This window comes from Accipiter gentilis, chromosome 23 (assembly GCF_929443795.1).
Source record: "Accipiter gentilis chromosome 23, bAccGen1.1, whole genome shotgun sequence".
In the NCBI taxonomy this organism is placed as follows: Eukaryota; Metazoa; Chordata; class Aves; order Accipitriformes; family Accipitridae; genus Astur; species Astur gentilis.
In genome coordinates this window covers 6,460,507-6,482,709 of record NC_064902.1, presented here as the reverse complement: position 1 = coordinate 6,482,709, position 22,203 = coordinate 6,460,507, and the positions used below count along the sequence as shown (strand labels likewise).

At 65.5% G+C, this 22,203-nt stretch overlaps 4 protein-coding genes across 6 annotated transcripts in view; 1 reads left to right on the top strand and 3 right to left on the bottom strand.

Moving 5' to 3' along the window:
- Window positions 1-82: 82 nt before the first annotated feature.
- On the bottom strand, window positions 83-3,629 carry NPRL2 (NPR2 like, GATOR1 complex subunit). Its single transcript, XM_049826919.1, is given in 12 exon segments — window positions 83-221; window positions 496-638; window positions 862-979; window positions 1,054-1,147; window positions 1,298-1,334; window positions 1,430-1,527; window positions 1,801-1,937; window positions 2,253-2,361; window positions 2,613-2,781; window positions 3,251-3,342; window positions 3,487-3,569; window positions 3,572-3,629. Coding segments are annotated over 12 exon segments (1,206 nt in total). The 3' UTR covers window positions 83-153.
- A 204-nt stretch (window positions 3,630-3,833) lies between these two features.
- On the top strand, window positions 3,834-6,015 carry LOC126049851 (transmembrane reductase CYB561D2). Its single transcript, XM_049826923.1, has 3 exons — window positions 3,834-4,004; window positions 4,110-4,147; window positions 4,429-6,015. Exons 1-3 carry the CDS (start codon window positions 3,878-3,880, stop codon window positions 4,930-4,932), a joined length of 669 nt encoding a protein of 222 aa, XP_049682880.1. The 5' UTR covers window positions 3,834-3,877; the 3' UTR covers window positions 4,933-6,015.
- Window positions 6,016-6,255: 240 nt separating this feature from the next.
- TMEM115 (transmembrane protein 115) lies at window positions 6,256-9,099 on the bottom strand. The gene is made up of 2 exons (XM_049826920.1): window positions 8,238-9,099; window positions 6,256-7,485 (listed from the first exon to the last, which is right to left on the bottom strand). Exons 1-2 carry the CDS (start codon window positions 9,089-9,091, stop codon window positions 7,287-7,289), a joined length of 1,053 nt encoding a protein of 350 aa, XP_049682877.1. The 5' UTR covers window positions 9,092-9,099; the 3' UTR covers window positions 6,256-7,286.
- Window positions 9,100-10,932: 1,833 nt separating this feature from the next.
- Window positions 10,933-22,203, bottom strand: part of CACNA2D2 (calcium voltage-gated channel auxiliary subunit alpha2delta 2) — a 225,239-nt gene continuing 213,968 nt past the window's right edge. The window contains exons 23-40 of one of the 3 annotated variants that reach the window (XR_007509319.1): window positions 21,522-21,542; window positions 19,085-19,145; window positions 16,561-16,658; window positions 16,250-16,340; window positions 16,050-16,112; window positions 15,825-15,928; window positions 15,641-15,739; window positions 15,453-15,547; window positions 15,121-15,168; window positions 14,640-14,711; window positions 14,320-14,472; window positions 14,158-14,210; window positions 13,997-14,052; window positions 13,770-13,893; window positions 13,047-13,156; window positions 12,741-12,829; window positions 11,536-12,131; window positions 11,194-11,281 (exon numbers count right to left, since the gene is read on the bottom strand). Coding sequence is in view for 2 of the 3 variants with exons in the window: in XM_049826895.1 (XP_049682852.1) it covers window positions 12,003-12,131; window positions 12,741-12,829; window positions 13,047-13,156; window positions 13,770-13,893; window positions 13,997-14,052; window positions 14,158-14,210; window positions 14,320-14,472; window positions 14,640-14,711; window positions 15,121-15,168; window positions 15,453-15,547; window positions 15,641-15,739; window positions 15,825-15,928; window positions 16,050-16,112; window positions 16,250-16,340; window positions 16,561-16,658; window positions 19,085-19,145; window positions 21,522-21,542 (1,466 nt within the window). In the remaining variant the exon portion in view is untranslated. Of the gene's footprint in view, window positions 12,132-12,740; window positions 12,830-13,046; window positions 13,157-13,769; window positions 13,894-13,996; window positions 14,053-14,157; window positions 14,211-14,319; window positions 14,473-14,639; window positions 14,712-15,120; window positions 15,169-15,452; window positions 15,548-15,640; window positions 15,740-15,824; window positions 15,929-16,049; window positions 16,113-16,249; window positions 16,341-16,560; window positions 16,659-19,084; window positions 19,146-21,521; window positions 21,543-22,203 lie in introns of all 3 variants that reach the window. The other 2 variants (XM_049826895.1, XM_049826896.1) reach the window with 2 other exon arrangements.

Below are 22,203 nucleotides of genomic sequence, written 5' to 3'. Positions count from 1 at the left end.
GCTCTGCGAGGCAGTGGTGGGGCGGGAGGAGCCACTGCCGCCCCCTAGCGGCGCGGAGGAGCGACCGCAGCCGGCGGGGCGCCCCGGGCTCCGTGGACACCCACGGGGGACGCGTGGGGGGGACACGCGGGCCCCGGCTGCCACCCCCCGCCGTCACTTCCAGCATACGATGATGTTGGGGTCGTTCTCCAGCCGCTCGTCCAGCTCCTTGTAACTCATGCCTGCGGGTCGGGGAAGGCAGCGGGGCGTTAGTGGGGTGCCCGGCAGCGGTGTCGGGGGGGGGCTGGCTGGGCTCCCCAGCTGCTCCCCTGGGCAGCACGGGCTTGGCAGCCCAGCTCGGCGCAGAACCTAGCCCAGAGTCTCGTCTCCGCGAGGTTTGAAGGCTCCCAATGGGGCGAGGGAGACCCCGAAACCAGTGCACGGCCCTGGGCACGCAGGCAGCCTCTCTGCCTCCCACCGGCCCCGAGACCTGCACGGAGGAGCCCGGATCCTCACCGGTCTTGCAGCAGATCTCGTCATAGCTGTGGCAGCCCGTGTACAGCCGGGCTGGGTGGCTCCGTTCGTCCCGGGCGACCTTGACGGGGTATTTCTGGAGCCGCCGGATAAGGCCCTTCATCAAACCAAACTGAATAAGCCTCCTGGGGACGAGGAGGGAAGAGAGTGGGACCACAATGCTGAGGTGTCAAACACCCCAGCTCCCCCCACTCCCTTCTGGTTCCACCATGCCACAGCACTGCCTCACGTTTCCCCACCTACGGACGCAGAGGGTGGGTACTCCCTCCTTGCTCCCCCACACTCGCCCTGCCACCCCCGGTGTCACCGCCACCCTCGGGGACCGAGGAGGAGGGTGCTGGCTCCGACCTCTCGTCCACCCTCTGGAGCTGCAGGGTGTAGCGGGAGATGAGATCTCGCACCGTCGTGCCAGGGCTCAGCCCGCAGTACAGCTGGAAGACGTCCCTGAGGCTGGCTCGCTTGTGCCCTGTGGGGACAAGTCACCAGTCAGCTGCCCTCTGTCCCTGCCTCCGCCGGCAGCCCAGCGCAGGGTCACCCTACCTTGTTTGGTGACGTAGGACAGACACTCTTCCTGGAGACACTTGTCATCCACCAGGTCCTGGACCTTTGGTGTCGTGCAGTAGACGTTGGAGTACTGGAGGGCAAGGGAAAACCAGCTCTGCTCGGCCACAGCTCCCAGAGACAGACCTGCCCCGCTCAGAACCCCATTATCCCCCCTACACGGCCACCCTGACGGCGCAGCCAGTGCCCCAATCACAGCCCCATGCTCCGTGGCCTGACCCACCTGAAGTATGGAGACGAGTGTGACGACCCCGTAGTACCTGCAGACAGACAGGGAAACGTGAGAGACCCTCTGTGCCAGCACCCACCACCACCCCCTCCTGCAGGCTGGCCAGGCCCCCTTCCATGCACTCACAGCAGGTTTTGCACAGCGATGCGCACCAAGTTCAGCTCCACGTCGGCTTCTGCAGAAATCTTCTGGACGTGCCGAAAGCCATCAATGTAGGGCAGGATCTAGGAGGGGAGGAAGCAAGAGCTAAGAGGGGAGAGAGCAGAGAGGCCCAAGGCATCACTCTGAAGCCCCAGAAACTCCCCTGTGTCCAGAAACACACTGGGATGGGCAGGCTCCATCCCCAGCAGCATTTTATCCTCATGTTGGGTGAATGGGTTGCTCATGGGCCCAAGCACAAAGACAAGGGGAGCACCAAACTGTGCTCATTAAAGTGGTGATCTCCGGGACAGCCCGACTCCCCTCAAAGCATGCTGCCCCTGGTCAAGCACACGGACCTGCTGTGTAGTGAGATCCCACTGGGAGTTGAAGAAGTCGTCCTTGTCTTGGGTGAAGACGGGGACATCGTACTCCTGCACGATGGGGGGATCCGGGCGCTGCTCGATCACCTTCAGGTGGATGGTGTTAGATTCATCTGTCCGGGGAAAGGGAAGCGCTCAATCCCCACAGAAACCTCTGCTCCCTCAGGAGCTCGCGACCGTCAGACCCAGGACATCACCACACCACATGGAGAAAGGCGTTTGTGTCCCACAACTCCATCCCTCCTGGCCCTTTGAGCCACCCAGGGCAAGGGTGGCTCAGACACCCTCCAACTCCAAGCGTAGACAGGCAGGGAGCTGCCAGGAGCAGCATAGGCAGAGCCGACCCGGGCAGGGGATGGCCCAGCTGCCTCCCAGCACTGTCCTGCCCCGCTCCACCCCTCGCTGCCAGGCTAGCACGGCTGCTGTACCTATGGGCAGGGTGCACTTTCCTTTGGCGTTCAGCTCCTCCAGCAGTATGGTCATGATAGGAACCAGCTTCTGTTTACTCTCCTCGTTGGAGATGAAGCCACTTTCCAGCTAAAGAGCAGAAAATCAAGTCAGCTCCTTCCCACAGGATTACCGGCTATAGGAACTGCACATCTTGGATCCCGCCCTCCCTTAGACTTCAAGTGATGTGTAGGTAAAACCAGCACAATCCCCTCCGTACTGTAAACCTGGCTCCTACCCCAGCAATGCCCAGTGACCCACAACGTGCACCAGGACACCGGTGACTCTGTGGGGGGGATTGTGAGGCACCCAGACTCTGCTCGAGTTGGCTTGGGCCTCACCTCGAGGGTGGTAAGGTAGCCAGCCAACTTCTTCACTATGGGCTCCAGCGCACAGGCCTTGGCTCTGGCATCGCACACAAAGCCCAGGTTGAAGAGCAGAGCGTTTCGGCTGTACTTCTTGTGCTCGATACACACGGGGCAGCCGATCAGCTTCTTCTCCATGGCCGTCCTGCAGGAAGACAAGTATAACCTGCACCTACGCCCTCAGGGAGGTCTGAGCCCCGCACAAGGCTAGCTCCCGGTCAGGGTCTGGAGGTGGGGGCTCCTGTGCTTTGCAGGAAAAATGATGCCTAATCCCCAAACACTCAGTGTGGAAAACACACAGTCTGAAAAAGCGTGGTGGGGGTGGGGGAGAAGAAAACGGTTTTCTTTCAAAACCAGCACAGCTCTCCAGACTCGTTCAACTCTCCTGGATTTCAGGCTGACAGAGAACCACACGCAGCACCAGCCACCCCCAGAATCAGGTACCCGTGGGCACCATAAGGCACCTGCTGACATGGGACAGAAACCCCTGTGAGCCCAGAGCCAGCACTGTCATATCACCCAGCCATCGTCGTCTCCCGCCGGCAGAGTCTTGCCCACTCGCGGCGAGGGCAGCGGATTCCCCCCCCCCCCCGGGGCGGTGTGCCAACACTCACACGGTGATCAGCTTGTTCTGCAGCTCGGGCTTCGTGATGACGTACACCTGGATGGTGTCAAAGAGCTCCCGAGAGATGAAGTCCTCCGGGACCTGCGGCGGCACAGAAAGCTCCGCTCCAGCCCCAACCCAGCTACCGAGACCCCCCCCTCCGGGAGCGGCCTCCACCGCCGCCCCCCCCCCCCCCCGCCATCCTCCTCCAGCGGCGCTCCCGGGCCCCAGTCCCGGCCCCCCCACCTGGTAGGTGATCTTGGGCCCCAGCGTGGGGTGGAACTCGCTGAAGAAGACGCACTCGATCCTGCCGCCCATGGCGGCCGGAGAAGGCCCGGGCTGGGCACCGCTCCGGCAGCAGCGGCGGCGGAACGGCGCCTACTGCGCATGCGCGCCCGGTCCTGCCGGCCACCGTAGCGCCCATCCGGGGGGGGGGGGGGGACTGTACGTCACAGGCCCGCGCCGGTGGAGGAGGGCTCTCGCTCTGAGCGACAGCGCCGCCCACCCATTCAGCGGCGGCGCGGCGCGGAAGAGGCGGGCCCTAGCGCGGACTGGCAGCTCACCTCCCCCAATCGGGGGCCGCGTCGCGTCCCGCCCGTCTGCGCGGCGGCGGCGGTAATCCCCCTCCCCGGCCGCCATGGCCCTGACGGCCGAGACCGAGTCCCGGCTGTACCGCTCGCTGCGCGCCGCCGCCGGCGCCGCCGCCCACCTCGTGGCGCTGGGCTTCCCCACGGCCGTGGCCGTGCTGGCGCGGCCCGGATCCAGTGAGTGCCGGGACCGGGAGCGGGGCCGGGGGGGCGGGCGGGCGGGCGGCCGGGCCTCTCCTCAGCTCAGCTCCGCTCACCTCATCGCCTGCCCTTCCCTTGCAGGCCTCTTCTCCTGGCACCCGCTGCTCATGGCCCTCGCGGTAAGTCCCGCCGCCCCCCCTCCCGCTCCGGGTACCGGCCACCTCCCCGCGCTGCCCCCGTCTCCCCCGGTCCCCGCCGCGGGCAGCTCCCCCCGAGGAGAGGAAGGGGCCCAGCTGGCGGAGAGCGCCCGGCGCAGAGGATGAGGCCCCTTCGCTTCCCGCGGGTGGTGAGAGGCTGAGCCCCGGGAGACGCCGACCCGCTGCCTGTTCCGCCCCCGGCCGCGGCGGAGGGGTGGGGGCGGCCGGTGCCAATCCCACCCCCCCCGCCCTCTGTCTCCCAGTTCTCGTTCCTGATGACGGAAGCCCTGCTGATATTCTCCCCGGAGACCTCGCTGCTCCGCAACTTCTCCCGCAAAGTCAAAGTGCGGGTGCACTGGGCCCTCCAGCTGCTGGCCCTCCTCTGCGCCCTCCTGGGGCTGGGCCTCATCGCCTACAACAAGCACCTGAACGGCAAAGCCCACTTCGTCACCTGGCACGGCCTGACGGGGCTGCTGACCGTGCTGTACGCTGGCGGGCAGTGCGCGGGGGGCCTGCTGCTGCTCTACCCCAAGCTGATGAAGAACTGGACGCTGGCCAAGCTCAAGCTGTACCATGCGACCTCGGGGCTGGTGGGCTACCTGCTGGGCTGCGCCAGCCTGATGCTGGGCATGTGCTCCCTGTGGTTCACCACCTCAGTGACCGGCGTCTCCTGGTACCTCGCCATGCTGTGTCCCCTTCTCACCAGCCTGGTTATCATGAACCAGGTGAGCAACGCTTACCTGTACCGCAAGCGGAGCCAGCACTGAGGGCCTGGCGTAGATCTGAACTTCCCCTGTGCGAGCCAGCGAGGCCAGGGCTCGCCCTCGCAGACCCCTGGCTCGCGTAGGGTCTCCTCAGAACTTGGTTTCTACCTACTCGTCTCTCGTTAGTCCTGGATTGTCTGTAGTGTCTTGTCCCCGGGGAGCAGCTACGATGTGCGTGACGCCGAGCGGGCAGGAGCTGCCTGCCTCATGCCTGCCTCGGTGGGGACGTTTCCTAGCACAGGTAAAGCTGCTGGTCCCCGCGGCAGCTTGGTGCTCAGTGCTGGGAACCGGAGGGTTCACTCAGGATTCCTGCTCCTTTTCCCTTCCCCTACCACCCAGGGCTGCTTCGGAGCAGGGAAGACAGGAGCTGACACATTCCTGGTGAGGAGGGCAGGGAGTCCCTGCTCGCCCGAGAGGCTGCAGCAGGCACTGCACTGCCTCTCCTGCCACGAAGGCAGCTCGGCCAGTAAAAACGCAGGATACTGTTGTGGCTTCAGCCAGGGAAGGGCTGAAGCGGGGTGGCAGCACCCAAAGAAGACGCAATGGGACAGCGGCACTCCCGTCCCCACAGCGCAGCCCCATGCAGGGACCCGGGGGCTCCCTGCGACCGGCGTGGTCAGCCCTGCCCAATGGCTGCAGATCTGGGCACCCACCGCCACGCACAAATCCTTCCCACAGGCTGGGACAGTGAAGCTTCAGCCTGGCAGGAGGTGGGGGTCATTTCACAGAGCAAATTAGTGAGCTGGGCCACAAACCGGCAGCCTGCAAAAGCCTGTTTTGTCCCTCTGCGGGGCACAGGGGACAGCACGAGCAAGGGAGGAGCAGGGCTCGGTGCAGGCCTGGGGGATGAGTCCTTGGGAAGGCAGAAAGGAACCTTCTCGCCTCACTGGCACAACAGCCTTCCTTCCAGCCCACCCGCTGTCGGGGCAGCTGGGCACTGCGAGGCTCTGTCTGCCGCCGCAGCCCCATGGCTCCTCCTCGGCAGGCATCCTGCTCTCAGCAGGGCTGGAGAGCTGGGAGCAGCTCCTGGGCTGGGAAATTCCTCTGTATCCAGAGCTTTTATTCAATAAAGATTTCAGGCAGCTACAGTGCAACAAGCCCTCTTTACTGCCTGGGGGGGGGGGGGGGGGGGCGGGGGGGGGGGCTTTTGGGGTGCAGGCAGACCCCCCCACCCCCCCGCAGATTTCCCACCTCCTGCTTGCAAAGGGTCCTCTCCCAACCTGCTGGGAGCTCTCGGGAAGAAACCCCCTCCCCAGGCTCCTGTGCAAGAGCCCCTGGGGGCTGCCCTGTGCCTGGCCCCCCGCCCTCTGCTGCGGGAGCCGACTCTTTCAAAGAACTCTTTATTGATACTGAAACGTCTGTTTTTTTCCCAGTTGACAAAACCTTCTTGTGTGGTCCTTTAAAAAAATAATCACAACACCATCGACCCGTGTCCCAGGCCAGGGACTGCCCAGGGGATCAGGAGCTGTGAGGAGGCTGTCGCAGGGAGCATCCTCTCCATCCAGAAAACAAAAAAGCCCATCAACACAGAGGGAGGGAAAAGAGAAGGGGGAGCCCGTATTCTACCTGCAGGATAGAAAACCTGCTGCCAGAGGAAGCGGCGAGAGCCCCACCGTAAAAATTAATTACAGCTTCTAGTGTAATCTGACAAACGGATTAGGCAGGGAGCGGCCAAGGGCACTGGCTCCTTGCAGGGCTGGCTTCAGGGGCAAGAGAGGGAGGAGGAGAGAACCCCCCCATGCGCAAAGCCCAGAGCTGGCGGTGTCAGACCACCGCCATGAGGGGCTGGGTGGCCTCCTGCCCAGCAGCCTCTTCCCCCCCGTGTGGCAAATGTCTCACCAGTCACGGAGAGCTCCTGCCAGAGCAGGAGGAAGCTCCCCACGGGAAAGGGATTCGGAAAAGAAACGCGCCAGCCTTCCCGTTCTCTCGGTTAGGGACAAAACTACCTTCAGAAAGGAGGAAGTAAGTGTTGAGCGCTCTGGGCAACCCCCAGCGCAGAGGAGAAGCGAGGAAGCGCTGCTGACTTTGCTCCCGTGTGGGCAAGTGCAGTGGCCTCGGGGCAGGGATCAGCCCCACGTCCCCCTCCCAGAACAGCTGCCGGTGCTGACGTCCATGACCTGCCCTGCGCCAAGGGGAGCGGCTTGAAGAACCCCCATCCTTGCGGTGACGGCGTCCTGGGTGCCTGGCGCTGGCCACGAACGGCAACAAAGCATTGGAATGAGGTAGCCCCCCCTGCCTCTGCTGCGGGAGGAGTCCCCGCTCCCTGCCGAGCGTCCCAGCCGTGGCGGGGGACACGAGGGGGGTTAGCAGCTCTCCGACGGAGACGGGGTGGGGAAGCGGGGCTGTGTGTTGGCCGGTCACAGCTGGGATGGGGCATCCTGGAAGGTGATGAGGTTGGACTCCTGGCTGGCGCCCTTGCCAGCCGCAGCGGGGTCGGGCAGCAGCGGGCTGTCAGCCTTCACTGCTGCCTCCTCCTCGTCATCCTCCATGCTAGGCCAGGCCGACTGGTCTTCCACGCGCTTCAGCCGCTCATTCAGGGCCTTCAGGGCCAGCTGCCTGCAGAACAAGGGCAGACGGGCGGGTTAACCCTGGGTCCGACGGGCAGGGCAGGAGTTAACAGTTCTGCCCCACGGTGCACTGTGCAAGCCCATCCCTGGCTTCTTCCCGGCAAGAGAGGGTGGATTCAGCAGCGCCACAGATGACCCGGAGTGCCTGGGACTGCCCCAGAGAAACCCACTCATGCTCCCAGACCACAGGCAGTTTTCGTGCCACGTGGTGCGCTCAGAGGCTGTCAGACAGTACGTGGGCTGTGGGCTGCTCCAGGAACGGCAGAAGAAAGGCGTAAAACGGGGCAGGGGAAAGCGGAGCGCCAATGCCTTGTCCAAACTTTTCTGCTGGGAGTCGGGAAGGCCAATGCCGGGCGCGTAGGAAGGCTGGGGCACGGGGCTGACCCACCGCCTTCCCCTGTGCCAGGATGAATGGGTGCAGGGCTGCCACAAGCAGGGGGCTGGCACCGCCCCCCCCCGGCAGCCGCTGTCCCCCTAACCCCGCCTCCCCAAGATCTTCCCGCTCCTCGCCTGCACTTCCACTGCCGCTCCTCATTTGGAAGAGCGGGACAACGTCCTACCAGCCCCCCCGAAATGTCCTCACCATCTCTGTGGCAGGGAGGGCACCCCCAGCAGACCCCTGGAGAAGGCCCCCCCCTTAGCACCCAGCACTCAAGTCTCCCCACTCCTCCTTGTTTGGATTTTAAACCCGACCCTCGCCACCCATAAACGTGATCCCCACAGGAGCAGGGCAAGCGGTACCTTCTCCTCTCGGCGTCCTGGGGGTCCGTCCCCGGCAGGCTGATGGTGATGGACGATGGGGCGCCCACGTCGTAGCGTTTGACCGTCTTGCGGCAGACCTTCACCTTCACCAGGATGCCGTGCACCAGGTTGGCCACCAGACCCACCACGGGCTGCAGGATCTCAGGGAAGAAAGTGGCGAAGGCGAAGTGGTCGGACATATCTCCACGGCCTCTACTGTGCCGCTGGTAGAAACGGAGATAGACCCAGCCGGAGAGGAGCCCGAAGCCGTACGAGGCCAGTACATTGCTCTTGATGAGGGCGGCGAGCCGCAGCAGAGCCAGGAGAAGGAGCAGGAGCATGGGGACAGCCTTCATTCTGACCTGGGGCACCTTCAGGACGGTGCTGTCCCCCATCGTCTGCTTGAGGGCCACCAAGACTCCCCCGAGGAATCCCAGCCCGCCGTGGATGCGGACGGTGAACAGGTAGGCGAGGTGGAAGGAGGCCACGTAGGTGAGGAAGTAGGCGAGGGCCCCCAGGAGCCCCACCGAGACGTTCACCACCGTGAAGAAGACCAGCAGCTCCAGGGCACCCCAGAGGGGCTCCAGCAGCCGGCCGGCCGCCCCCAGCGTGGCCAGGCTGGCCGCCAGGCCCCAGGCCCGCTCCTCCACCAGCCCGTGCGTCAGCAGCGTCCAGACCCAGAAGTTGGGGGGCAGGAGGTAGCCGGGGGTCACCCCCAGGCCGTAGGCCGTGTCCAGGCCGAAGGAGAGCAGGTAGAGGAGGAGGACGGCGGCGCTCAGCGACTTCACCACCACGCTGGTGCCGGCCAGCGCCGCCAGGAAGTGCTGCCGGGCCACCGGCAGGTACCGCCGCATCTTCGGCCCCCCCCTCCCTCCCTCCCTCCCCGCCCTCCCGCCCAGCCGGGCCCCGCTCAGCCCCCGACCAGGCCCGGGCCCCTCCGGCCGCCGCCGCCGCCGCCGCAGGCCAGGCCGCGTTCGGCCCCGCTGCTGGGCCAGGCCGGGCGCGGACAAACAGCGGCTCTGCGCATGCGCGGCGCTGGGGAAAGGAGGGGGAAGGAGGCGGGGCCGGGCCCCGGGGGGCGGGGCCGGGGTCCAGCCGCGAGGCGCGTCGGGACACGTAGTCCGGCCGCGGCTGCCGGCCACGTTGGGCGGGGGGCGGGGGGACACGGACACGGGGGGGCGCGAGGGGACACACAGACGTAGGAGAGGGGTGGGGGAACACAGTCATGGGGGCATGAGGGGGGCAGTCACGGGGATGTGGACACGGGGGGCACAAACCCGGGGACACACCCACCCACACGCACAGACACGGACACGGGTGGGCCAGGCACGCGGGGCCACGGGGCCCACAGGACAGGGAGACGTGGATTTGGGGGACACAGACAGAGGAGGACACAGGCATGGAGCGGGGGGTGTGCCACAGGGGACAGTCCTGAGGGGACACAGGGAGATGGGGGAGCCCGCGGGGGGGGGGGGGGGGGGCTGAGCCCCTGCTGCCCCACAGCCCCCTCCTGTGCCGCGAGTGGGTGTCTGTGAACGCGCACCCCTGCCCACGTCCCTGCCCACCAGCCTCACAGCAGCGGTGCAGGCAGGTGTGAAGGCAGCGGCCCGGCTGGCAGGAGCACCCCGAAATCCTGCCCCCCCACCCCCCCACCCCCCGTGCCGTGTCCCCCCGGCCCTGCCCACGTACCCGGGCAATGACGCAGCCACCGCCTGTGAAGTGAAAATATGAACATTATTTAATAACTGAGTCTCTGTAATAAACCATTTGAAAATATTTTACAAGGAGTCACACGCACGATATATCTTACAAATTGTCTTTTTGTTGGTTTTTGAAGTTTTCCAACTCTTCTGTACAAAAAAAAAAAATTAAAACCCAAAGAAATTAAAAATAAATTAAAAGAAAATCAATTAAAAACCCAACGCCTTTGAATGAGCAGAGAGAAGCTTTCGGGTGGGGACAGGGCAGGACGCGACCCCGGCGGGACGGGGGGGCCCGGGGCCACGCCGCCCCTTTGTCTCATTGGTTTTTAACTTAAAATAGACTATATATGTATATATTTATAGGTATGTATAGTGGTGGTTTTCTGGCAGAGCACCTAACTAGACTACAGAAGTACACACACTCCCGGTAACACAGAGCCATCTGTTCAAACACGGTTCCCAGAGACAGTAACCAAACACACACTGAAAAAGCTACAAGCAGAATGACCATTAATTAACCCCAGCACTAATTAGTGCCTGGCGCCCTCCCCAGCCCCCCCCCCCCCCCCGGGGTGGTCGTGCCAAGGGGGGTCCCCCGGCCCCGGTTGATGGGGTGGCTCTGAGCGGGGTCCCCCGGGGGGGGGGTGAGGGTCCCCAGGGCTGCCAGGAGCGGTGGCGGGGAGGGAAGGGGGGGGCACGGGTGGTGGGTACGGCACCCCCTGCACCGCAGCACCCCGGGGTGTCACAGCCGGGCACCCCGCACCCTGTGCTGGGCCCCCCCCCAAGCCCCACGGCACCTCTCCTGGCTGGGGTGGTGGGGTGCGGTGGGGTGCTGGGGCTGAGCAGCCACTGCACCCGCCTCCTCAGCACCCAGCGTTTTGGCTGGGGGGACGACACCCCCACCCGAGCCCCCCCCCCCCCCCCCCCCCGGTGTGACCCCCAGCACCTCGGGGCGCCCCGCTTGCAGGGACACCTCCCGCCCCCCGCCGTGCTGGGTGCCCCCCGCCGGGACCTCGGCAGCACCCAGGGGCGCAGCTCCCCTCGCCGCCGGCCGGCAGCCCCCGCGCCGGTGCCCCGAGGAACGGGCACGGTGTGGGGGCGGGGGGGCCTGGCACGTCCCTTTCGGGGACACGCGGCACCTCCTGCTCCACGTCCCGCTCGGGGACGTGCGGCACGTGCCCTGGGCCGCGGGGCACGTGGCGTGACCCACTGGGAGGCACGCGGCGCGTCCCCCTCGGGGACGAGGGGCACGTTGTTCCCCGGGGCCGGCGCGGTTTCTTTGGCAGGGCTGCCGGGGCGAGGGCGGCCGCAGGGGCTGGGCGGGCAGGATTTCACAGTGATCTGCAGAACGGAAAAGAAACAAAATACATTTTTTTTTTTTTTTTTCCCCCTCCTTTTCACCCCGGTATCTGCGCCCAAGAACACACGAGAGCGGCTGAGCCCAGGCCTCCATCCCACCCTGGCGCAGGCGAAGGTCGCTGCCCCCCAACCTCTGCCCCTGCCCGCAGCCGGCCCCGAGCCCGCAGGGATGCTGGAGCCGCCGTCTGCCCCGCACGCCCGGGGGACCGGTACCCGCTGGAACAAATAATACTGACCCGCACAGTCAAGTCAAGTCCTTTTTTCTTTTTTTTTTTTTTTTTTTTTCCTTTTTTTCCCCCTTTTTTTTTTCCATGTGTCCTCATTGCTGACAATAAACACCGCCGGTCTCCAGGCAAAAATGTCGGAAACTCGATGTAGAAAGATCTGCTTTAAAATCTTCAGGCTAAAAAAATAGGCGAGGTGGATGGGGGGTCGCGGGCGGAGGGCACCGACGCCACTTTCCGAGTCCGAGCGGCCGGGAGGGCGCGACGTCGGGGGGGCACCGACCCGGTCCCCGCTCTGCCGGGGAGCCCCTGCCCGCACCCCGACTCTTCTTTGGCTGCGGCCGGCGGGGAGCGTGGGGCGGCATCGCGGGGGTCCCCGAGGCGGCGAAGGGGACGTTGCTCCCGCTCCACCGGGCCGGGGAGAGGGATGGAGATGGAGCTTGAAAGAAAAGAGAGCTGGCGGGGGCGGCCGGGGGGGGCTAAAGGCAGGCGGCCGGGGGCAGCGGGTGCCGGCTGGCGCTGGAGTAGAGGAGCAGCAGCTGCAGGGAGAGCAGGACCCCCAGGGAGGGGGCGAAGGAAGCCCCTCGGCCGCAGTCTGAGGTATCTTCCTGGGGGGGGGGGGGGGCAAAGAGAGAGGGGCCATGGGGCGCCTTCCGCGGTGCTTCTGTACCCCTAAGGCACCCACCGCCCTGGCAGGGGCACCCGCCACCCCCCTGCAGCCCCGCTGCACCTTCTGCCCTGCGACCCCCCATGGCTCCGCTCCCCTGGGGGCACCCCATGGTGCTGCTCCCCCTGGGACCCCACTCCTCCCCCCAGGAGGGCACCCCATGGCAACTACTCCACTAGGAACCCCCCCGCTGTGGCTCGTATCCCCCCAGGGGAGCACCCCAAGGCTCCTGAACCCCCGAGTCCTCCCATGGCTCCAAACCTCCATCACGGGGGTCCCCCCATGGCACTGCTCCCCGGGAATCCCCCCACGGCTCCGCTCCCCACACGACGGGGTACCCCACGGCACTGCTTCCCCACTCCTCACCTCAGGGGGAACACACTGACCTAATTCCCCCCAGGGGGGCACCCCACGGTTCTGCTCCCCTGGGGACCCCCCCTGGGTCTGTCCCCACCCCGCCCCCCCAGGGAGCACCCGCTGCCCCCATCCCTCCCCTGAGGACCCTCCCCTGGGGCTCCGCTCCCCCCGCATCCCCCTGCACCCCACGTACTGTTGCATTGTAGTCGAAGCAGATGTGGGGGCCTTTCCGGTAGCGGGGCCTGTCCACCAGCTCACACTGGTTGGGGTCCCTCGGGGGGGCTTCGCAGGTCAAGGAAACCACCGGGGACAGGGCGATGGGGGCACGTGGGGTGCCCCACGGCCACCCCCAGCCCCTCGGGCCATGGGCTGGCTCCCTCTACCCCCGCCCGACCCTGCAGCTCCCAGCCTCCCCACTCAGCCCCGCAACCCCCACCTGTCCCCTCACCCCCCTGCCACCACCTCCCGGGGGGCACGCAGCCGGACCACCAAAGGATACCTCTTACCTCCGCCTGCAGCAGCTTGACGGACTCGCACTGGCTGCAGAGGGGCTTGTCGGCCACCACGAAGAGCAGGTTGGTGTTGGCCAGCCTCTGCGCGTGGAAGAGCCTGGGGGCGTGATGGCAGTGGGGACCCCCGTTACCCTGTGCCCCAATTCGCCCCTGCTCCCTGGTTCCAGCCCCACTGGTGGGTGGCTCCAAGGAGGCTGAGCAGGTAGGGTGTCCCCATCCCCATCCCATCTCCATCTCCATCTCCATCTCCATCTCCATCCCCATCCCCATCTCATCTCCATTTATCCCCATCCTCATCCCCATCCCCATCCCGATCCCCATCTCCATCTCCATCTATCCCCATCCTGATCCCCATCCTGATCCCCATCCCCATCTCCATCTCCATCTATCCCCATCCTCACCCCCATCCCCATCCCCATCTCCAACCCTGTCCCCATGCTGAGGGGCTGCCCAGGGAACTGGCACCGATGGGCTCGCAGGGCTCGGCCCCACCTGGAGGAGCCCTGGGGATGTCACCATCACCCCATGGCCCACGGGGACACTACTGCTGCTCCCTGTCCCCCCCTGTCAGGGTACCACAGCCCCCCTGAGCGCTGCACGGCATCTCCCATCGCCCCCGTGCAGGCAGCTGCACGGGGGTCCTGGCAAAGACAGCCTAGGAGGGTGCCCCCAACCCTGCCCAGGTGGTGGGACGGTGGGGACGGACCCACCTGGAGCAGTTGCCGCAGTCGATGATGGCGTTGTAGGTGGCATTGACGGTGCTGAAGTAGTACTGCGTCTGTTTCATGATGCAGCTCGTCTCCCTGGCTTCCATGCTGTCCCCCGCCACCTCCTCTGCGCCGGCACAGCGCCGTGGGCCAGGGGCCACGGACCCCCCCGCCCCGTGTCCCCGCCACGTCCCTGCCCGCCCCCAGCCCGGGGCTCCCCGGGGACTCACCCGTCTGGAACCAGCTGCTGTAGGTGAGGCCGTACAGGAACTGCTGGAAGAGGGACCTGGGGAAGGAGACCATGGCCACCTCAGCTGTCCCAGCCCCGGGGACGCGCCGGTGTCACCCCCCGATGGAAACAGCCCTGGGGAGGGGACGTGGCGGGACTCACCAGGCTGCAGCTGAGGTCCACCAGGCAAGGTTCAGGAGATCGGCCACGGTGGGCTGTGGGCAAAGAGGGAGCAGTGAGCCAGTGGGTCCCTGTGCTGGGGACACCCCGTGGGTCCCCGAGCTCCCGGACCGCCTGGCGGCCACTGTTCCCGCAGACGCTCACCACGAAGACGCCGCGGGGCGCAGCGCCCGTGTTGCTCTGGGCTTCAGGGGCGCAGACGGACTGGAAGTCGTAGGACTCCTTGCGGGTGTAGAAGGAGTTGTTGTAGAGGGCGGACATCAGGTTGGCGTCCACCTCGCTGAAGAACTTGCCCACCTGGGATGGGGACACCGAGTCTGCACCCAAACACCACCTCACCCTGTGTCTGCCCTGGCGGGGACTCAAGCGGGGCTGTGTCATGCCATCCATGACTCGAGCTCGCAGGTCTCAGCTCTCCGCTGGCATCCCACGCCCAGGAGAGCTGCAACATGGGCAACACTCACCTGGTACCAGTGGTCCTCCTGGTTGGAAAGCACCAGGAAGCCCCCGTCGTCGATGAGGACGCAGATGAGGTCCTGGGGAAGGACAGCAGCGTCACCCACCCCCTGGCCATGCCCAGGGCAAGGCAGGACTGGCAAGGAGGGGGGGCAGATGGGCAGTCAGGCCGGGGGGGGGCCAGCCCGGCGTCCCCAAGTCTGGGGGCCGCTCCGGAGCACCTCGGTGCCAGGAGCACCTGTGCTGGGCACAGGGAGCAGGAACAACCGCCCACCCTGGGGGGTTTAACAGCCCCCTGGGGGGGGTCCAGAGTCCAGGGGGCAACCCCAGGGCTTGGTCCCTGTGAGCAGGGTCAGGGGCTGGCTGAGCAACGGGAGCGGCTGGGGGACAGGGTGGGTGCGCTCACCCGGACAGCACAGGCAGGGCAGGCAGGGGACGAGGAGCCCTCCCAGCCGTCCCCTGCTGCCCCCACCCCTGCCCACCACCCACCTTGTTGTTGGCCTCACAGTCCATCTCGCAGCTGGTCGAGGGGTCGCACTGTCAACCGAAACCAGGGCAGAGGGACAGGTTAGCAGGACCATCCTCCCTGCCAGAGCTGTCCTCCTGGCCAGGAGGGGACATGCCAGGGGGTCAGGACTTGGGGGACAGGCTCCCCGAACAGGGTGACGGGCAGGGCCGCGTGGGACGCACGAGCCCAACGGGGCCACAGGCACCATGTCCCGGCAGTGCCCCAGTCGTGTCCCCGGCAAGCAGAGCTCCCTCCCTGTCCCCGTCCCCGTCCCCACGCCGTGCCAGAGCCGCAGGAGCCTCGGGGGACGTACCCGGCGGGCACCCAGCTGGTCGCGGTCCGTCCGGTTGCTCGCCAGCACTTTGAACTTCTCAGCCCAGGCTTCCAGGTCCAGCTTCACCCCCACCACTGGGGCAGCGGGGAGATGGGGTGAGCCGCGGCATGGGGGGGATGATGGGGATCCCCCCAGCCTGGCGGCGGGGTACCCAGCCCCCTGCCTACCTGCTGGTTTCAGTGTCTTGCCCCCGATGCTGAGCTCCACGGCGGTGCTCACCAGGATCCCGATGGTGTTGTTCTCCAGGTCCAGCCCCCGGTAGCCGGCTGCAGAGGGCAGGGGTGGCATCAGGCAACACGTGGGGTCAGCGGCAGCCCGTGCCACCCCCCGTCACCCCAAGCCGGCACCCACCGTCCCGGTAGGGTGGCTTGAAGATGTAGCCCTTGTTGTCCAGGCTCCTCCGGTAGAAGCTGGCGTTGAAGGGCTCCGGTTCCTCCTCCCAGTCGTCTGCAGCCCTGGCAGGGAGCAGCCATGGCCATGACTGTCACTTGGCTCCAGTCCCACTCGAGATGGCCCCACAGGAGCAGACGTGTCACCGCGTGGGGCCAGGCACACATGCACCCGCCAGACACTCACTTGTTAGGGAAGACGCGGGTGATGCCCCCATCGGTGGCTGCAAAGACGGCCAAGAGGCTGTACCTGCAAGGAGAGAGGCTGGGCATGCTGGGCATCAGCAGGGTTTTGCTCTGCCCCTGGCCCCGTCCCCACAGCCCGTCCCAATCCCCCTCTGTCCCCAGCCAGCGCCGCCCGTCCTGGGCCACCTTGCCTCCACCTACGTGTTGAGGTCCTGGTCCTTCCAGACCCGCTCCACCAGCTGCTGCGTGATGCCCGTGTCCAGGATCAGGTTGTGCAGGAGGAAATTATCGCCTTGGGAGGAAGATGGAGAGGAGGAGGAGGTGAGGGCTGGCCCCGGGGGGGCCCCCTGCGCCCCCCTGCCCTGCCCTGGCACCCACTCTGTAGCGGCTCCCAGGAACCCAACCCCGGCACACTTCACCCCCTGCCCCATCTTCCCCACTACCCCCCCCCCCGCCCCGTAGCCCCAGACCTCCCCCCCCAGCCCCCTCGCCAGCCCCCCCCAGCTACTCACACTGCTTGGAGTCTGGGGTCACCTTTTCCATGAGGGCAATAAAGTTTTCCAGGAACTCGGTGTTGTTATCCGACAAGTCGAGGTCTTTGCAATACTCTCTGGGGTTTGGGGGACAAGGTTTGTCGTTCGCGAGGATGGAAAAGGCAAGGTCAGTTCTCCCCCGGGGACGGCGGGGCGGGCGCTGGCCGTGCTGCCAGCACCCCGGCTTGCCGGGGGACACGACGGTGGAGACGTGCCACCGCTCTCGTGAGTGTCACGCTGCCGAGGCAGCCGGCTGCGGGCATCTCTGCAGACTGCCCGGGCACCCAGCCCTCCGCTGCCTGCAGCACCGCTGGCTTGGCCGTCACGCCGGCCACCGGGTCCGTCACTGCCACGGGCACCGAGGTGCCGTCACCTCTGCCAGGGCCAGGTTTGACGGATCCCAGTTTGCCCAGAGTGGTACAACCCTGAGCCTGTGTCTCCCCGTACTGGTGGGGCTACTAGTGGGACCGGGTGCCTCTGCCACCGTACTTACCTGCGGGGCCAGGCGGGTGCCGCCGTGCCCCCCCTGCCCTGCCCCTGCGGCACCCCGGGGAGCAGGAGCTCTGCTGCGGGTGCAAGCGGGGGTTTGCCTCCAGAGTCCCCGCGGCTGCGCCGGTGGCACCACGCAGGCACTCGGGAGCCGTATCTGTACCCTTTGCGTAGATAGTTAGGTGCCGGGTGAGACCCAGCCGGCGGAGACGGGCGCTCGCCCGCCGGCATCGCCGGCCCCGAGCCCCTCCTGGGACGGGCATCGTGGGGGGTGCCACGTCCCCGCTCCGGTCTGGGACCACCCTGAGTGCAGAGCCCCAGCCCCGCCGATGCCGGGGACAGCCGTGACCCCGTCGGTCACCGCGAGGCTCTAACCGGATGGCACGGGTTAGTGCCACCCTGGGGTGCCGAGAGCCTCCCGGCCTCAGCGGTGCGGCTGCAGGCGGCGCCGGGGGGGGCTGAGGGCTCCCCATGCTCACGTCTCCTCCGCCAAGCTCCTGACTCTGCCAAAAACTTGTCAAGAGGACAAATGCCGGAGCAGAGGGTGGCAAGGGAGCCTGTCCATGGGGCAGCCGAAAAAGCTGGGGCACCCCGGCCAGCCCAGCCTGGCCCCCCGCCCCCTGCTCTGAGGGAGCAGCCACCTAAATATCTACACCGACACGCACAGATACAGGTACTCACACACCCACGGGGGACGGGGGATATACGGTTTCTGAAAATTTCCAGCGGCCCGTGGGCACAGCAGCGCCGACGGCAGATCATACAGTCGCCCTGGGTGCCAGGCACCCCTCCGGTACGTAGCACCTCCCCGCCGCCCGCTCGTGCCGAGCTGGCACCCGTCGCAGGGAGGGTGCTCCCAGAGCCGCTTTGGGGGGCACTGAAGGGCTCGCCCCCATTTTCACAGCCTGCTTTTCTCTCCGGCTACACCAGCCGCAGAGACCCATGCTGGATGCTGACCCCATCACCGCAGCCCGAGCGGGGCAGTCGGGGGGCAGACCCACTCCTTGGGCCTCGGGCTCAGACATCACCTCCGTATCTATTCCTTTAGCACGTTTGCGGGACAATTTTTTAGTAACAAGGTTTTTCTGTTTCTCATTAACGCTCCGCTTTGGCTCCCAGACCTCACCCCCACTGCCCCGTGCATCGCCTGGGGACCAAGTCCCACCTGAAAAGCCGTGGCTGCACAATAACTCTACGTTTTGGGCCGGTTTACCCAGAATTAGTGTAAGGAAGCGATGGCTGCTGTATGCAGGGAGGGCAGGGGGTACCCGCAGGTGGCACCCGCTGTGGCCTCGACCTGCTGCAGCCCCAGGAACTGCAATGATAAAACATCTAATTGGGCATTTAGCTGTTATAACGATGTGTAAGTACATAGGTGATTAGCTGGTAATGTTAATTAGGGCCGGTCAGAGGTTGCACGGCAGCGGTGGGTAGGGCGGCGTGCTGGCAGAGCCATGGGGCTCCCCGAACAGCCCGCCGAGGGATGGCCCTTCATCCCTGCTAGGTGACGAGACTGGGTGGCACGGCCCAGCGGAGGGGACACGTCTGTCCGTCCGGGGGCCACTCCACTGTCCTCACGTCCCTGTTGGCAGCCTGCGGCTGGCAGCCTCCCCAGACCCCCTGGGCATCCCGAATTTGAGCCGAAACCTACCCTTCCTCCTCCCTAGCCCCCCCCCCCCCCCCCGCAGCCAGCACGACTGTATGATGCCACCGCCGGCCCCTTGCTCGGTGGGGGGGATTTTCAGAAACTATACCTATATATGCACGCGCAGAGGTCGGGCCATACCGGGTGCATATATACCGTGCTGGATGCAACCGGGTGGCGGAGCGGGGCCGGGGTCCCGGCGGCAGCCCCCCTTGGCCGAGCGGGCACACGACACACACAGCGACAGGGGATGGGGGACGGGGACGGGGACAAGGCACGATGAGGCGAGGATGGGGGGGCGATGGTTGGGGGGGTCGGCAGCGGGGCCGGGGCGGATGCACACCTCGGCAAGCGCACACGCAAAGCTACCTGGGAGCAATGAACACATGTCCCTCCGACTCAAAGCTGTTGGGCAGCAGGTATTCAAAATCTGCAACAGAAAGGGAAGGTTATCCGGCGGGGAGGGGGGACGGGGACGCTGGGGGGCCAGGAGGGAGAGAGACGGACAGAGAGAGAGGGGAGGGAACAACAACAAAATAAAAAAAGCGTTTGCTGCTCTTGGTAACAAGAGAGGAAGGAAAAGGCCGTTCTGCTGTCGCTGGCACCGCACGGGAAGGCAAGTGATAGCCAAATCGGGAGAGGTTTGCCCATCTCGGCTCGAATTTGCTCGGTCGCGGGCTGAAGGCGGGCGGTTGCGTACGCGCGGCCGGTGGTGCGTACGCAGGGACACACAGAGACACACACACATATATATATGCGCGCACATGTATATATATGCATGTTTGGGAGGGCGTGGACGCGTCTCTCTCTCGGGGTGGGGTGGGGGGGTTGGTGGGCGAGGGCAGGGAACCGCATGCTGCGCTCCTGGCCGGAGGAGGACCACCAAAACACTTGGTTGTCGGGAGAAAAAAAAAAAAAACCAAAAAAACAAAAAAACGAGTTTTCAGGCATCGACATGGCCAAACGGGGAACCTTGCCGAGGACAGTCCAACCAGAGGCTCCCCGCCCAGCAAAGCGCCATGCAACGTGCTGCTGGGCTCTGCCGCCGGCCCCCCTCCCTCCCTGGGGCGGTGGGACCCCAACGGGGACGGGGGCCCACGCTCGCCCGCCAGCCTGGCGCCTTGCTCTGCTTTAAGGGGGGGGGGGATCGCAGCCCAGCAGGGTTTGGGGTGCCTCTCGGGGACCCCCCCGGCAGAGGGGCGGCGGACACGGGGTTCAGCTCGCGGGGGCGAGCCGGGTTAGGGGGTGAGTGGGGGGGGGGGGGTGCTACGGGACATTCCGGGGCCACTGGCCCCCCCCCCCCCCAACGGTGGGCACCACCACCCTCTCGCCCTCCCGCCGGCCCCCGGTGCATTGCACGGCACAGCCAGAGGTTGGACTGTTGCTCTCCGAGGGCTGTAGGCAGGGGCTGGGTACAAGCCGATGAGAGGAAGAGGAGGAGGAGGAGGAAGAGGAAGAGGAGTACAAAACACTCGTACTTGGTCCATCAGCATTGCCATTGCAGGGGCGCTGGGAGGAGGCAACTCAAAGCTGATAGAACAGGGCTGAGGGTGACACTTCCACCTCCCCGCTGGCCCCGTCCCCCCCGTCCTCCCCTGCGCTGCCGTGCCCCCCACAGCCGTCCCCCTGCCCGCGTTGGGGAGCGGGTGCTGCCGGGCAGGCAGCCGGTGGGTGCCTGGTGCAGGGTACGTGCGGGAGGGAGCGTGGCGGTGGGTCCCCCGGGGACCGTGCGTGCCAGGGCATCCCCCAGCCCACCGTGGGACTGCGTGGGAGCTGGGGGTCCACGGGGCCGCTCCTGCTCCGGCGAACAGCCAGGCATCGCGGGGATGTGGGCCAAATCCTGCCCCGGGTCGCATGGGCGACGTCCCGCTCCACTGCAGGGGGGGTACTGGCCCCGGCATCCCCCCGCCTGCCTCGGTGGGACTTTGGGTTCAAACTCGGCTGCTCCCGGGGGAGCAGGGATGGCACCGGGACGCTGCGGCTGCCGGGGGCTTCGTGCCGTGCTGGGCCCCGGGGCAGCGGGGACGGCCACCGAGCGGCCGTGGGGGCAGGCAGCGCGGCACCCCGGGGCTCAGCCACCCAACCCGTCCCCGTGGGGCCAGGCCCGCCGTCCCCTATGCAGCGGGCTGGCATCACCCCGGGGGGGTCCCATCCCCACCTCCACCGAGGGTTTCTGCTTGGGGGGGGGGGCTTCCCCAAAAAAGCCTGTCCCAGAGGGCGACCGCGGCAGAGGACTGGGTCCCCCACCTGCCCTCCGTCCCCGCCACCTTTGGGTGCCCACCCCGCAGCCCCCCGCTCCCTGCACAGCCCTATCCCTTTCAGGTTGAGTTGTCTTGGGGAGGAGGAAGCAGAGGAGCCGGGACGGGGGGAGAAGGAGCCGGAGGAGGCGAGCGGGGGGAGAGGAGCAAGAACGGGGGGCGGGGGGAGGAGGAAGAGCAGGGTATCAAACTAGCTACAAAAAAACCTCGTGGATTGAAAACGGCAGAGTTTCATACGAGATCAGCTCTTGAACGATATCGAACCAGGTTTGGGAGCGATGCACGGGGAGGGAGTGGGGGATCGTCGTGACAAAGCTCTCATGGACAGAACAAGACATGTTGCTTTCAAATAAAGGGGGAACTGGAGGAGAGGAGGAGGAGGAGGAGGAGGAGGAGGAGGAGGGAGGAAGGGCGAGTCGGTGGCGGTTTGCAGGTTCGGCGTGGCAAACGGGCAGGGAGATGGGCAAGCAGGGGGGCTGGGGGGGGACTGGACACGGGGCACGGGACGGGGTGGTGAAGGTGAGTGGTCTGAGACTGAAAATACTTGCCCTTCATTTTGATGTTTGGTACTGTGTGAATCCACCATAGAGAGAAAGCAAGAAAAACAACAAACAAAAAAACAACAAACAAAAAAAAAGGGGGTTGGGTGGAAAGGGGGAAGGGGGGCACAAACAATATTTTATTCAATCGCCGTTTGAATAAAAATATTGTGTATCATAATCATACCAAAAGGAAACCTCTTGCAAAAAACGACATGAAAAAAAGAAAAAAAAAAGAAAAACCCAGTAACAAAAGGAAAAGAAAAGGCCACGGTGAAATAAGAATAAAAAAAAAAAATGCAAAGATATAACTAGAGAAATATATATATATATATATTCAATACTCCAAAGGAAAATGAGAGTCAGTAGCAAACAGTTGCAACAGTCTTGATATCGAAATGTCCTCACTGAGTTAGGGGGCATGCACGGCACGGCGGGCAGAGCCGGGGAGGATGGGGGGATCCCCCCTCCCGGGGACAGGGACAGCCTGGCCTCGTCCCCGCGGGGACGTGGGGCTCCTGCCGATGGATGGAGGGGGCGGCAGGAGCTGGATCTGGAGGGGGCCGGGGTCGAGCCGCCAGGGCGGCCGAGGGGGAGAAACGGGGGGATCTGGAGGGGAGAGGAGAAGGGTCCGGTTCTCTCACGGGGGAGAGGGGTCCCCGGGAGCAGCGTGGACCTGTGGTGGGAAAAA

Coding starts and splice junctions, on each gene's coding strand:
- LOC126049851 (XM_049826923.1), top strand. CDS start 3,878: ATGGCCCTGACGGCCGAGACCGAGTCCCGGCTGTACCGCTCGCTGCGC. Junction 4,005..4,109: donor GCTGGCGCGGCCCGGATCCA/GTGAGTGCCGGG, acceptor CTTCCCTTGCAG/GCCTCTTCTCCTGGCACCCG. Junction 4,148..4,428: donor CGCTGCTCATGGCCCTCGCG/GTAAGTCCCGCC, acceptor TCTGTCTCCCAG/TTCTCGTTCCTGATGACGGA.
- TMEM115 (XM_049826920.1), bottom strand. CDS start 9,091: ATGCGGCGGTACCTGCCGGTGGCCCGGCAGCACTTCCTGGCGGCGCTG. Junction 7,486..8,237: donor CAGGACGCCGAGAGGAGAAG/GTACCGCTTGCC, acceptor CTTGTTCTGCAG/GCAGCTGGCCCTGAAGGCCC.